The sequence below is a fragment of the Dromaius novaehollandiae genome, chromosome 18 (genome assembly GCF_036370855.1).
Source record: "Dromaius novaehollandiae isolate bDroNov1 chromosome 18, bDroNov1.hap1, whole genome shotgun sequence".
NCBI lineage: Eukaryota > Metazoa > Chordata > Aves > Casuariiformes > Dromaiidae > Dromaius > Dromaius novaehollandiae.
Window position 1 is genome coordinate 12,451,761 of NC_088115.1, and position 15,022 is coordinate 12,466,782.

The following is a 15,022-nucleotide window of genomic DNA, read 5'->3' on the forward strand; positions in this document are numbered from 1 at the left end:
TTTAAATTGAATAATTTTTCACGGGATAAATTTATTTAATAAAACAAAGCAAGCAGATTGTAGTTACCCACAGTTTATGAAGTGCAATATGACAATCTTGTGTAATAAGTCTAAATCTGTTTACACATTAGTGCATGTAGTCCTTTGACTTTAGTTATTGCACATAGAAATTAAATCATATAAAAGACCTGCGTACAAGACATGCAGACTTCATGAAAGGCAAATAACGCCTACATAATCAGAGCAAAATCCAGAATATACACAGCCTGGAATGGTCAAGGAGGAGTTCAGGTAACAAATATAACCTACTAATATTTCAATTAAAGGTAACCAAAATAGGTGTTCAAATATAGAATTAATTTTAAATATATTAAATGCTAGTTTTCTTTTATGTTTCAGGCAAGGTGCTGTTTAAAAAACCTTCAATAGCTTCATTTAGAGATGGTAAATCATCAAGTTACACATGGAAATTTTGATTTACATCAAATGTGACAACACAACATACAAAAGAGTTCTTAAAAAATTACTTTTAAAAAGAAAACAAATTATGTTATAAAAGGAGAGCCAAAACTCACCTTCTCTGTAAACTAAAATGTTTTCTGACATCCATGAGCAGTTGGCAACACTGAGTATCAGAAGAATGTTACACATGTTAAATAGTGGATATGTAGTGTTCAAATATTCAATTTAATGTATACATTTAGCATTGAATCATCACACCAGATAGAAATAAAAGGCAGTTTCCTCCTCCCCCTTTAGTTTTGGCCATTAATTAACAGAAACCATCTTTAATTATTATCACAACCAGCTTATGATCAGCTTGAATAACTGCAAATGCTTGAATTCCTATTTCACAAACTCCAAGAAACCAATGCATAGGGGTCAAAATCTTTCAGTTACAGCTCTGTTTTCACAAACATCAAGTGATTTGAAGTCAGTGCAGTTGTATGGCTGTAACAGATGAGAGTTTGGTCCCATGCTTTGCATGTAAACACAGTGCAATGGAAGAGACTCACAGCAACAAACTCTCCTATAAAAAAAAAAATCTTGGTGTGTTTCACTGTAGCAAGAGGCTCTATACACAGTAGGGTAACTAAGTACTTCCGGTCATGTGCAGTATTAGACATACGTGTGTGCTCATGTCTTTAAACATTCAGAATTAATCATGAACCATGGTGATTGTACCTCACTATAAGGCGGCTTGCTATAGTTTGGTCTCATGGCTTTACCAGCTTTCATCTCAGTCACAAGAATCTGACAGTTCCCACCTTTACTGATAGTTGTGTGTGTGTTTTATGGCTACTTGCTTCCCAAAAAAGCACAAGTTCCATATGAAAAAAGCAATATGTATATACCACATTGAATCACAATATTACCTATACATCCAATTTACATTCTTTTCTCCTGAAAGCATTTCATATTTCGATCGCTTGACACAAGCTATTGACTGCAGAAGTGAAAGAACATAAAACAGTTCATTCTACACCTCCAACTGCCTGAGAAAGAAAAAAATATTCTTCCAGTTTTATAAATTCATTCCTTACTTAGGATTTTTTCCATTTGGCATGCAGTTCCTTTGCTGCCAAACAACCTTTCAAGGCTATAATGCATATTAATATAGCATGAAAACATCAGCTGAACAAAAGTTGTGTCATCAAGCTCCTTGATCTATTACAGTTAGATTTTTCCCTCTCCCCCTTCCTGTTCCCCCCCCCCCCCCCCGAGAATAGGTCATTTTAGCCTCCAAGTTAAAATCCTGACAGCAGCAAAATAAATCAACTGCTAAATGGAATGAAACTTCATCTAGCTGAAGTACACAGGAACAATAACCAGGCAAGTGAGCACAAAGGTATGGTTATAGGCAGTCCGGGGGGAGGGAGGGCGGGGAGAAAAAAAAAAGTGGCACAAGTTAAGGATGAGAACTACGGCACAGTTTATAAAACCATGAGAATAAATTTTATAATACTGTAAACTGCAAGAGTCTTCACATGTCATGGTTGATCAGGGGCCTCTGTGGTCAGATCTTTAGGAGGGCAGGTAGAGGAGCGGGGATCCATGGCTGAGTGCATTAAAGGAAGATAAACATCATCCATGTTTGGCATGACAAAGATTTTCTGTGAAAAAGATGGAGTTAAGTTACATATTTCATATGCCCCTCGAAAACTTCAGTTTTCCAATTCGTTCAGTTAAACACAACAGACTTCCAGATAAATGATTCTTTCCCAAAGTTCATTACTGAACTGTATTGAAGCTTTACAGTGTCCACTAACTACAGCCATTTAGTTGTGTTAAAGCTGTAAGTGAAGCTCAGAAATACTAAGATCTCTGCACATTCCATTAACCAGAAATAGCTCTACAGGAAACACCTACTTTTCTTACTCTGCTACTGTCTTTCTCAGCTCTTACCCACATACATACGGTTTTGATTTCTGGTCCACTTTTCCTGCCCTACAAATATTTGTAAATTCTGATTTTTTTTTTTCCTACTTTGCACTAGGGTCAACTTTGGAGACTTTTTTTGAAATGAGTTAAGGGAGACCTTGCTGCTCACTAATCTATACTTAATTTTAGGAGAACAGTTTGACCACTCTACCCCCTACAAACAGCTAGGACCAGACTTCTAAGTACATTCTGACACGGTGTCCATTTTAACAAATTGGCATTTTGAGCTCTAAAATCATTTTGACAGAAACAAACCAGATTTCTACCCAGCTTGATACAGGGTATTGAGACTATACCAGAAGTCAGTGTCTGCTGAATTCAAGATGCTTTCCACTGAACAGGAGCAGTGGAGAACTAGACCTGAATGACGTAGTGTTTTGGTTTTTTATTAACGTCCCCTCTAAACCAAAACTATTACTAATGAAATGAAAATGTTATTAAAGAAACATACCTGAAACTCTTGTTCCAGTTTCTTCTCTATCCAGTCAGTTACATGAACCAGAGTCACTTCTCTCTCGCCAAGCTTTGGCCGAGCTTTTAGCTCCAGGTAGGGAGGTCTTCGAAAGCCATACCTTAAGAGAGCACACAGGAAGGGCTTTATTACGAACACTCCAACAAAGCAGGTACTTGTATGCCTCAACTGTGAATGTTCTCTTAATAGTGGCTCCTGCCTAATTTATAACTAGTTCGTATTGCACCTCTTCCAAAACCCATTTCAGTTGCATTTCACCCTTTTCCTTGGTTGCAATCCCCTAGGTAGCACACAGCTGGAACACTCCACAGTTGTGCAGTAAATTCCTCTTACCATACTCTGTCAGTAGGTGGAGGTGGAATGTTAATCGCTAGTGTTCCTCTGCACTCCTGTACTTCGACCGTTAGCAGCAATGGAGTATTGGAGACCTCTTCAATTTTCTTCTTAATAAACTCAGTCTCTGTTGCTTTCTGAAAGTATTTTGACTTAGTAATTTTATCCACAATTCTCATGATCTTACTTGTCCGATGTCCTCCAACATACCTGTTGATAGAGAATAGGAAAAAGGTTTTCAAGGTAATTTTCTTAAACCTACTGTTTGCTAAGTCTCCCAAGGTTGTCCCATCAAGTCATTAGAGTTTTTTATATAAAATTCTGTAAACTAAACACAGATGCCTATCAACATGTCCAAGCAGCGTCTACCCATGCTTGTACATGGCAGCAGCACTGTCAGCTACAAGTGTCTAGCAGCAATTCTGTCCGGTCTGAACACTCCTCCTTCCCAGATGGCATTGAAAACATTTTTTCTTTTTAATCACAAATGCACTTACGTGATTCAACAGTAAGCTGGTGTGAGAAGTGCCAACTTGTCTATTATCGTTCAAACAAAATCGTCAAGAGACAGACGCACTGAGACATATGCACATATCTTCAGCACAGAAGGCCCAAGCATCATGTCCAATCCATTTAACACTGTGTCCAATAACAAGATTTTCATTTTGTTTTAAGGTATTGCCTCATTTACAATTAGTGGGAAGTTGTTGGAAAAGAGGAGGAAGGTGATTTTGGTCGTAGGTGGAATGACATTCTAGAAATGGGTAACTATGCCAGCAAAAAGAGGCCACTTTTCCTGGCAATAGTGTCAGACGGTGCCCCAGCTTTTAAAACAGATACTTTAAGGACTGTCTTTATGTCTTTTCTCACACCTATCACATTTAGGAAATATACCCTGCAAGAATACTGTATTTGGTACTTCCACACACTATATATGCCTGATTGTGGCTTTTGATGTTATATAGCAGAGATGGCCTTGCAAAAGAAATGACATTTTGCTATCCTGCGAAAATTCACGGTCATACAGCCTTTTAGAGACCCTTCTGTCTAGTAACCAGAAAAGACAACAAACTCCTCTGCTTGTATAAAACAGGTGTATTAATTTCAACTTTTGGATTTACACTAGCTGGATCTTTACCCAGACAAAATAGTTACTCTCATCAGATCCTACAGTGGTAGCAATGCAGATTTTTGAAAAGCACAAGAAAATATTTTACTTAAAAATTCTTTGTTCTCTCTCTTTGTCCTCTTGATAAAGTGTTATTTATATGATCTATATATTTTTAAAAGATATTAAATAAATCTATGGAAATAATTCCAACAATTGATGGTATAGTTTTCAAAGTATTTTAGGAGCAAAACTCCCTGGAACATTTTGAATATGTCATGGGGCCTTTAGGTATATTCACTGTAAAAATCACTAAAACATGTTCAGACATAGGAAACACTGTGGTTGTCTGACACATTTCAAGCTTGCTATGGATCTCTCAGTGCACATTATAATCTCAATCAGCTGTAAAAAGAAAAGTCAGAGAACAGCAGCCAGAATATGGAATGACGTGGCAAAACTGACTTATAAGAAATTCCTTTTAGAATTCTCCTTGTCCAGCATCAGAGGGCAGTGTTACATAGCCTGGACGCTCAAAACCCTTGTAGAGAAAAAACAACACTAAGCAAGAAAGCCAGGCTTGAATAATAGATGTTTGACATTTCCTTAAAGAAAAGAATGCACTGGAAATAAGGGATCAGCAGGATCAGTACATGTACCACTGTGGACAAACAGGGTGGTTCACTAGTCCAAAGACGAGGTTAGAAATCTTTGCGTCATCCTGCAGTCTTGTACCTTGTCTAACGTTGGTAGGCTTTAGTATTAAGAACAGCAGTCTAAACACTGCATTTCACATCCATAAACAAAATTCTGTTCTTGGCTCTGCTACCAAGCAAGACATGCTGGAGAAGTTCCCCATAGGCTCTGTGGCCCAAAGACTTAGCTCCCTCTGTAACCTAATAGTGAGGGGATTAGGAGGTGTTAAATGGAGCACTATGCAGTTCACTCTGCAGAAGTGCTGTACGGAGCGCTCTTTTGTTCTGTGGTACACTGCTTGGTTGCTGCTCTTCACTCCAGAAGTGGCTGAGATTTGTTTGCTTCATTGCTTGAATATACTCACACTCTGACACCCTGTGACACAACGAACATTATAGGACTGGACCAGAATATCAGTTATACTATTAAGTTTGGAAATGGAAAAAAAAAGGGGGGGGGTAGGGGAGAGAGAATTAACAATAAACACTACATAGACATCTTACCCTTCTGCTCCTGGAGTCAGCTGCTTCTCTCCTGCCAACTCAGGAGCATCATCCTCTTCCGAAGACCCAGCACTGGAGGATTCCTCATCGCTGTCTGCAAGACAATACACCCTTGGCCTGAAACTGAAAGAATGCAATTTCCAGGTCAAATGCAACATTCTTAAATAGCTATTCACCATGCACAGCTTTCTGGCTGCCATTACACATATTTCTATTTGAGATTCTGAAATGTCCCCTCCCTTCTTATGAACTCTCAATCTTAGAGAATAAAACAAGACATGCTGAAGCTGGAGTTGGTAACAGCTAGCTTTAAAACAGAAAACTGTTTTTACCCTGCGGAATGGAATCCTGCATGAATATTCTACATGCCATCAGACTGAATGGGAAAATGGTTTGAAATTTGTTTGAAAGCATCTCTGTTGCTGCTCGTGGCTTTCCAATAAATTTGAGCAAGACGTAGGCTGGACAGGTTTTTTGTTTTTAAAACTTTGACAAAGCTGAGTTTTTAAATGGAAAGGCGAGAACTACAATTCTGTCTTGTACTAAATGCCAACCTAGGACTCCATTAGCGTTTGTGTGAAAGAAAGTTTAATGTAATCACAGCCAAGATCAAAATTCCCAGACTTCTAACTAGTATGATTACTTGAACTTGAAACTGATACATTTTGGATCTACTTTGCACAAATAATGCACATCTACATTGTCAAAAGAGCATACTCTTAACGAGGGCTCGCTAACCAGAGCCTGGTAGCACAACAAAGGCAAGGCAACACGTTTTGAATTGACTTGTCAACTCATTTAATCCCAGAATCCCTCCGAGATGCTAACTGAGGTGCCACCCCATATAATTATCTTCACAGCACTTTTAGCCCAAGCTAATAAACTCCACTTGGTCTACTCACACCCATGCACAATTTTTGCATCATGGACGTACCTCAAGCAATAACAACACACGTGAAGTACAAGAGAATTGGACCTTTACGGTCTCTCTGGAAAGGAAACGCACAATACCCATACTGGCATAGCTACGCTGTCTCAAACTAGCGATTCGCACCGCTGTAACTACAGTGCCTGTCCTTATTCAACGCACAGATTTCGTGCAGAAAAAAAGGGGGAATTCCATTAATAGAAGTAGTCTGATATCACCCTGGAAAGTAACATTCCTCAGACATGTAGAGATCCTTTTGTCCCATACTAGTTTAGGATATGATCTCCTTTCAGTATCTTTGCTGTAAATACTCCTTTCCCTTACCAAAATGATAGGGAAATTGTCCCCCAGGCTTGCAAAATTTTAAGCTCCTCTGACACAGTGACTGATGTTCACAGTATTTAAGTTATTTTCTTTGCTGAGGAGAGCCCAAGATAAAATAAGGCAAACAGTGTCATGGGGGCAAACAGTGTCATGGGGAGAGTAGGGAGAAAGTGATATAATAAAACCAAACAAGTGCTGCTCTCAAAGAGAATACAATATATTACACGGTAGCAACTAATTCCTAGACTTCAGCTTTAGAAAAATGTATGTACATAACCACAGAAAAGCATTCAAATCTTTTCAACAGATTAAAATTAGAGAAGGATACAGTGAATACACTTCAGTACTAACAGACCTGTACCTAATGCAATAAACTGAAATAGTTACACAAGCTTCAGAAGCTCACAGTCTTGGCCATGGGGACTCTACCCAGGCCGATAATACTCTACAGCTTGCCCAGAGCACACGGTTTATAGGGGGTGGGGGTGGGGGTGTCCGTGGGTGTGTGTGTTCTTGGAGATTTGAAGCATTTACTAACATCACACAGGGCATGGGCAGGACTGAGGCTATTCTCTACACAGAACAAACTCTCGGTTGCTGTGTGAAGTCCCAATTTAAAAGGACAGTTCAAGCATAGCTCACCAATGCACGGCACTCTTTCCTAACTGCCTGAACAAGGGCAACAATCCCACGACCTCTCTACTCTCAAGAATTTGCTACTCAAGCTATGAGATCAGACTCATGAACCTCTTCCTCCTATCTAGAGATGCATTTTGTAACTGCAGAAGAGTGAAACAGCACTTCAACCAGACCCACCTTCCCAAGGAAGAGATGTAGGGGAAAAAAAAGACGTTACTGACCCAAATAGCAGTGCTGGAGCTAACTTCTGTCGTAGAGAGAAGTTCATATTTTTAGGTCAGATTCAAACTACACATTTTCTACCTGGATGCAACCTCACTTCACTTTCCTGTGTGTCGCAGCATTCTGTGTGAAGCATGGTCAGTGCATTTCTAAAGCCAAAGTGTCACTTTCTTGCAAAAATTCAGTTTTGTCTAAGTAATGGGACCCTCTGAAGTGACTCCACAAGCATGTAGCTACTGGCTGAGACCACAAGATCTCCTTGCATTAAACAAAGCAACAATAAATAAGCTTTAGTGAGATTTCAGTGGACCTCTGCACACAATAGATGGTTTATATGACACAAACATTGGCAGAAAAAACACTTTGGAGCTGCAGTATTGTTCCTGAGCTCATTGCACAATATTTTATGAATTACCATTTGTCAGTTTGTTTTTACATAGTACAATACAGCAGAAAGGGCGGATGGGGTAAGAGACCGCAGTGCATTGCTAACTTTGGGTTAGCTTGCTTGTATTTGCCTGATCTCTGGTATGTTGAGACCTGCTACTGAATTTATTTTATAAAAGCAACTATTAAATAGTTCTCTCCCTCTGGTTTCTTTGCATTTTCCTGTGAGCACGTTTCAGTTCTGTTTTAAACAGTAATACAGCAGGAATGATAACATGCACTGCAATACTGAACCATCCATCTCTCTTTATATTGACAATATACAAACGCAGTTAAAAAGCAGTGCTGTTTCCCCCACCCTCTCCTTTCCAGATGAGGTAGATGCCTTTCTTCTAGCTATGTGAAATACATGAGTTTGTGGTTGTTACATTTTAAGAGCCAGTTTTGCTCTAGGCTCTTTAGTGGTAGAAATGAGTACAAGCAATCAACATCTACTGTATGTTTTGTTTTGGTTTTTTTTTTTTTTTTTTTTTTTTTTTTTTAACTATTTTAAGACACCAGTGAAGAGCATCTGCATGGTTTACAAAGACAATATGATTTTAGACTCAAGTGCATGCAGAATAGTTCTATATTTGTCATAGCAATTGCCAATTGATAATTAGAAAAGCCATTAAAATGAATGGTGTGTAAACGTGAATTTTCTATACTTCTCAGATAGAACCTTTAAGTTTTATATAAATCTATCATATTCAAGAAAAAAAATCAAAACTAACAACAATAAAAAACCTCAGGCAAACTAGAATGTATTAGGCTGCTCTTTTGGTAAAAACTGACATACGATATCCAGCCCTGAACATTCAGAACATAAGAGCATGTGCAGGGAGCAATATAGTTCCAGTTATTGGTTGTACTTTCAAATAATTGGTTGCCTAGTTATAGGCATTAACATTTGTTTTGCTGGGGGCCTATTGCTGAGCTAGAAATCAAACTGACTTTTTATATACGAAATCAATGTGTTTGCTAATTATTTTTGAGGTCCTTCCTGCACTGGACAAATAAAAAAATACACAAAGAAAATGCTGTAGAGATGGGGAAAGAAAGAAACAAGAATTCCATCTGTACAGACTTTTCTTTCTCTATCCCCCATGTTTTGGCGGACAAGATTAAAGGGATTTCTTGAAAAAGCTCCTTTAATACTTAGGAACACAGCTACCAATGCTATTGATGCAAATTCAGAAATACTTATTTCAATCAGTGCCAATGAGGAGAGAATCTAGGCTACTGATTTTAAAGTCTCCGAAATTCTACCAGTCCATCAGATCATTTACATCTATTTCCTTTTCACAACTACATTATAATTTAGTGCTGTTAAAAGAATTAGTTCAAAATACTGCAAAAATAAGTGGCCAGAGCTATGATATGAGCGTGCAAATTATCTAGTGTTTTAATACTGAAAGACAACATTTCATTCATGTCTAAGCAAGAGATTAAACTTAGAGAATATTTTCTTATTTGTTGGCAGTGGACATACACCAAATCAGGGACCACCACTGTTCAGGGATTGCAGATTTCTCAGTAGCTATTTTGACATTCTGCTTTCTGTTGCTGGAAGGGCAAACGGCTGCTTTGAAACACAAAAATTCTAGGACCCTCATGATTACTTAATGTCAGCCTCGACTGCAGAATGGCTAACTCAGGACATGTTTCATTTAGGGATGTTCTTGGCTCTTGAGGATGCTAGGATGGTTCTGTCTCAGGTTGAGGTTGCAAAGCCCTAGGGGGTTTTGCAACAGCAACCGAGGAGGTATGTGATCTTGGCCTCTACAAGCCGCCCACGAGGACTGATTCCTTTTCTGACAGGTAGTGAAAGAAAAACCACTGAATGGTTTTATACAGCACAAACAGAATCAGTCCTCCACAGCTATTGGGATGAATATTTGACAAATACCACTCAGCAGGTTAATATAAATCCACAGAGAGATGAAACTCAAACAACATTATAAAAATGAATGGGAAAGAGCACAAATGCAAGTTAGGTAAGCTACAGTATGTATATTGTGTATTGTCTAATTAGTTCATCTATGAGATTTCATTTAGACACAGCAGCTAAACAGAGGTGGAATATGAGGAAAACTGGAGTCTAAAGAATGGGTGTGATTATTCCCGTGATGCAATAAAGCTATTAAGAAAGTCTCTGCATAACAGTTATAGCCTATTTACTTTCCAACAATTATTTACTATTATATAGTTTACAATAGTAGATACTCCTCGGTACAAGTCAGGAAAAAAAAAACTATTAAAAGTATTAGATTGTTGATAGTCTCAATCTCAAGTTGTTTGTATGCAATCAAATATAAGAAATGCTCGTTTAGCATTTGGCATGTAATGCCAGAGAGATTCAGTTTTAGTCCATCACTACTGATGTGTTAAAACAGACTGCCTATAACTGAAAAATATGCAGTATACATGGATGTCAGTACATAAGAAACGGAAATTTCATCTCTGCCAGAGATTTCCCCCTCTGCCTCAATCACCACTTTTTAAAAAAGTGAGTTATGAATTAATAACGTCAGAAAACCTTCATATAAACTACAACTTTTGGAAAATGTTACATTCACTGCATTTTAGTCAAGTAATAACCAGCCATTCAAATACACTTCGGTATTTGGGATTGGTTAACACAGATAAGTTCACGGAGAGAATGGCTGAAATTCATCCCAGCAGGAATGGGTTTGCATGTCAATGAAGTCACACTAGGATATATGTCACCCAATACTTGTAGTACCAAAAATAGCACCCCCACCAAATTAACAACAAAATTATAATGTACATATATGCATATGCAATGATATTTCTTTTTTAGAATTTGCATATCTCTAATAGTACTTTCCTGTAGAGAATACACATTAATACAGAAATTGTTAGATCAGTAATAGCTAAAAGGATCTTGATCAAAATAATCACTTTAAAATCTATGTTGTAATTTAAAGGTCTCCATGCATCAAAAACTGCTAGATTTTTGTAATTTAGTTTCACATGTTCTAATTCAGAGATAGTTTTCTCTTCTGAAAAATTTTGTTCTACTTAAAGAAACTTCATGCTTCATCTGAGATGTAACATGCTGTAGACAATACCTGCGTGTATATACCTCCAATATTCAGTCCTACTTGTGAGTACCTCAATTCCAGTGGAAGACAAAACTATATTTTAATCACACAACATTTTAAAATCCTACTTTTATTTTTTTTAATATATATATATATATATATATAAAAAATATATATATATATATATATACACACACACATATATACATATATATACATATATATAAAAATAAGATTGCACTATAAAAGCCATTTTTTTGGAAGACAACAATCAATAGTGTAATCAAGCATTACTTAAAGAGAAAGGCCACTCGCATGCAGGCACTCCAACACCTTTCAATCTGTCACAGAGCCAGAGCTACATATGCACATAGAAATTTTATCTTTTCTCAGCATCAAAATTCTTGTTTGACTGTACCACTGCAATATCTTACCCTTCTTTGCCGATCTCTCCAACTTTCAGTGCTTCACCAAGAGGCTCTTTACCCAGTTTGGTCAAGTTCATTTTGGTCTCCAGGGTCATTAGGAAAGACCCATTGTAGGACATTTCCAAATCAATCCAAAGTCCTAGAATTAACGATACATATGTGATGTCAGTTAAAAAAGTCACAATCACTTTATTTTAATAACAATACAAAAATCTATTAAAAAAATCTATACATCACCCTTACAAAAAAACCCTACATTTTCATCAGGTATGTCATTAACTTACTAAAAATCAAAAGCTTACCAAAGCAAAGTTTTCTGTTCACGTTAAGCTTATAAAACAAAGTTCAGTGTTGGAAAATGAATTAAAGGCAGGGTAAGAGACAGATCAGCCTAGTACAGCTAATACTGTAAAAAAAAAAAATTTTTGATTTGTGCACACTGCAACTGCTTAAGAGACCTGAATCAAGACAAAACAGATAGAGAATCAGATGATTCACTTAAAAACTATTCAAAATACTGCTCCAAGCTGAACCATAACGGCGATACTCCTCTATATTACTTTTATTGTCCAAATGAAGCAAAACTTGAAATCCCTGAGCAAGATCTCTCTTTCACATCACAACCTGCACTCTGTTTTTGCTTTCAACCATAGCTTATTGAAGAAATATGAAAATGTTCATGGAGTAACTCAGCTAAAGACATTCTTCTGCTTATGACTCATAAGAAACAGGGTCATTACTGAGAACAATTCTAGGTGTGTAGCGCTCAAGTTGCATTTTAAATCCTATTGTCTAGGCAGACTATTCGCTTATCACACTCACCAGAGGAATTGTCTGGGGAATAATTACAAGATTAGGTCTGGCCTCTTCAATGCAACCAGCAACCCCACTTGAGTAAGAAAAGCTATAGGGTGCTTGTGAACAGAGATAAGAAATGTACTGATGCCACTAAGCGTAGATTCCCTGCCTTCCTTTTCCAGACGCTGCAGCTGCACACAACACGCCCTGCCAGACTCTGGCCCATCAGTGAAATGCTGCAACCACGCAAGCATTCAACTTTCCTTTATTTATTTCAGAGCAAGTAATGGCATCTACTCTTCAGTTCTGACTGATCTAGAAAAGATACCATTTTTCAATTAAAGAACAATAGTTTTTCTTTTCTGCAAGAACTTACCAGAAAAATGCCACTATCCCCAGTTCTACCTGTTTATATCAATGGAAAGACTCAGCTCCCAAAGACTGGGTTACTGACACAGTCGACCCACCGTCACCTGATATACTGGAAACAATACTGAGGGCAAACTGCTTTTTCACCAACCTAAATTAGTCTTTTCTGTCATCCGGGCTTTCATGCTGTACCAAACCAAATCACAAGAACTCAAACACAAGCTTACACGGATATAGACACATATTTTTTTCAGTAATGAAGTAGTATCAAGATCATCAGAAACAAGAAAATGGCTAAGCAGACCTTTTACAGGGCCAATGACTCAGCATGCTTCAAACTTCAATGCTATTTTAACAGCAGATCAAATTAAGTAAAGGAAACCATTAAAATCAGATTACTGAGAGAGGATATTCTTTCTGGCCAGGAAATGTTCATACACTTTTTCAGGGCGGGGGGAAGATGGGCAGATGGCACAATTTATTCAGTTATCTGGTTCCCTAGCCTTGACAGAAGTACAGTAAATACTACAGCATATGCCATCACCCAAATAGAACTGTATTAACAGAAACAGGATTTTTTTTTTAAATACTGTTAACTTCTTTACTTACTTATAGTAGCCATATAATTTTTTTTTAACGTAATCAAGCACTGATAGAAAAGCATGCATGTTTACTGGATGAAAAAAGCACAGAACTTCTTCACATCCAGTCACTGGCCATATTTTCCTGCCTCACAAAAGGTGACCTGAAATGACGGTCTCAGCTAAGTTCTAAAAAAATCCTAAAAGCTTTCATTGGGGATATAGCCTGAAGTTTTTCTTTTAAGAAATTTTTCTTTTGAGGGTGAGTAATTCATAAGCCAATTTACTAGAAAGTAAATTCATTTGTATGAAAATAAAAATGTATCCAATTATCATATCCTTATTTATATACATTCTTTTAAGAACAGCAAAATAAATTATGAGTGAATACTTACTGCAAGTTCCTAAAAAACACTCAGATACTAAGAGTTTACATGTAATTTCATTCACACTGCCAAATGACAAGGATTACAAACTCTGCCATAAATGTTTGTTTATCACAGTTACTCTGAACAAGGACCTGAAGGAGTTAACTGTTCCCGTGGGTGTTGTCAGTAATTAAAAAGTGAAGCAAAACATTCAGCAATCTCCTAAATCCCATCTCATGACTTAGAACTGCAGTCCTGAGTTATAACTGAAATTATTAGAACAGAAACAAAGGAATTCAAAAAATGTTTAAGTCTGTTTGACTCAGATAACCTTCTACAAAAAACTGAACCCAAATAAAACCCAATATGCTAAGGAAGTTGACAGTTTTGTTGCTTTTCCATTTAATCAGTTGGCTATTCCAGATATGCATTTATTTATTTGATTCTGTGCAAGCATTTTGGTAAAGTCCTGGTGAGTTTTATTCCAGTCGTATGCTGCATGTATGTACAACAGCTGTCATCTTGCAGTGTGTGGCAAGGCATCATCTCGACTGTTCTCTCCAGGATTAACCTGGGGACTCCAGGATTAACCTGGGGAAGCCAGGGTTTACAAACCCACTTTCTTGTGTGCAAAATATACGATCAAAACCTCCCATCTACCTTTACTAGAGTCCTTTGCATCTCTGCCAGGAAGATACAAATCCAATTCACAGTCAGATGCTGAAATTGAAACATAGTTCGTTTCCAATTCCTCCTTTGACTAACCTGAAGTAATATTAGACCACGTATTTCTAAAGTAAAAATGTAGATCACAAATAAATAGGGCTTTTCCTCTTCACTGAAGGGATAGATGCAGTAATGATGCTTTAAATATCACATAAACATCACAAATATCATATCTGGACAGCATACATTTGAATTTCTGTAATAGTTTCAATTTTGTGCCTATAAATTTGGTTTAGAAGAGTTTGGCGATGCATTTTATTTCAAAGATGTTGTGATTGCCTATTTCAAAAGAGCACTCGGGACCACTGCTAGTAACAAAAGCTGCTGCAAGAATCAAGACAGTTTTGCTGCAAATCAATTTAAGATTACTGTAATCAAGTTCACCACTGCTTTGATGCAACAACACTACCTAGACTGCAGAAAGCTGCCGCAGCAGAGCTAATCGCTTCCGATGCTAGTTCCACTGTACAAAATCTCTCATACTAAAGATGACTGCAGGGAGAAATACACCCCCCACACACACCTACTGTATGGCTTTTCTCAGTAGCACTTGATAGTCAATAACTGAAGACGTTACTCCTAAGGCAGAGG

General features: G+C 37.5%; 1 protein-coding gene across 6 annotated transcripts in view; it reads right to left on the reverse strand.

Annotated features, from left to right (window-relative positions):
* Window positions 1-11: 11 nt before the first annotated feature.
* The window catches only part of TEX2 (testis expressed 2), a 66,695-nt gene continuing 51,684 nt past the window's right edge, over window positions 12-15,022 (reverse strand). For all 6 annotated transcript variants that reach the window (XM_026099034.2, XM_064522711.1, XM_026099033.2 and 3 more), the window contains exons 8-12: window positions 11,596-11,728; window positions 5,555-5,677; window positions 3,248-3,457; window positions 2,894-3,014; window positions 12-2,114 (exon numbers count right to left, since the gene is read on the reverse strand). In XM_026099034.2, coding sequence (XP_025954819.2) covers window positions 1,992-2,114; window positions 2,894-3,014; window positions 3,248-3,457; window positions 5,555-5,677; window positions 11,596-11,728 — 710 coding nt within the window. In that variant the 3' untranslated portion in view covers window positions 12-1,991. The remainder of the gene's footprint in view (window positions 2,115-2,893; window positions 3,015-3,247; window positions 3,458-5,554; window positions 5,678-11,595; window positions 11,729-15,022) is intronic.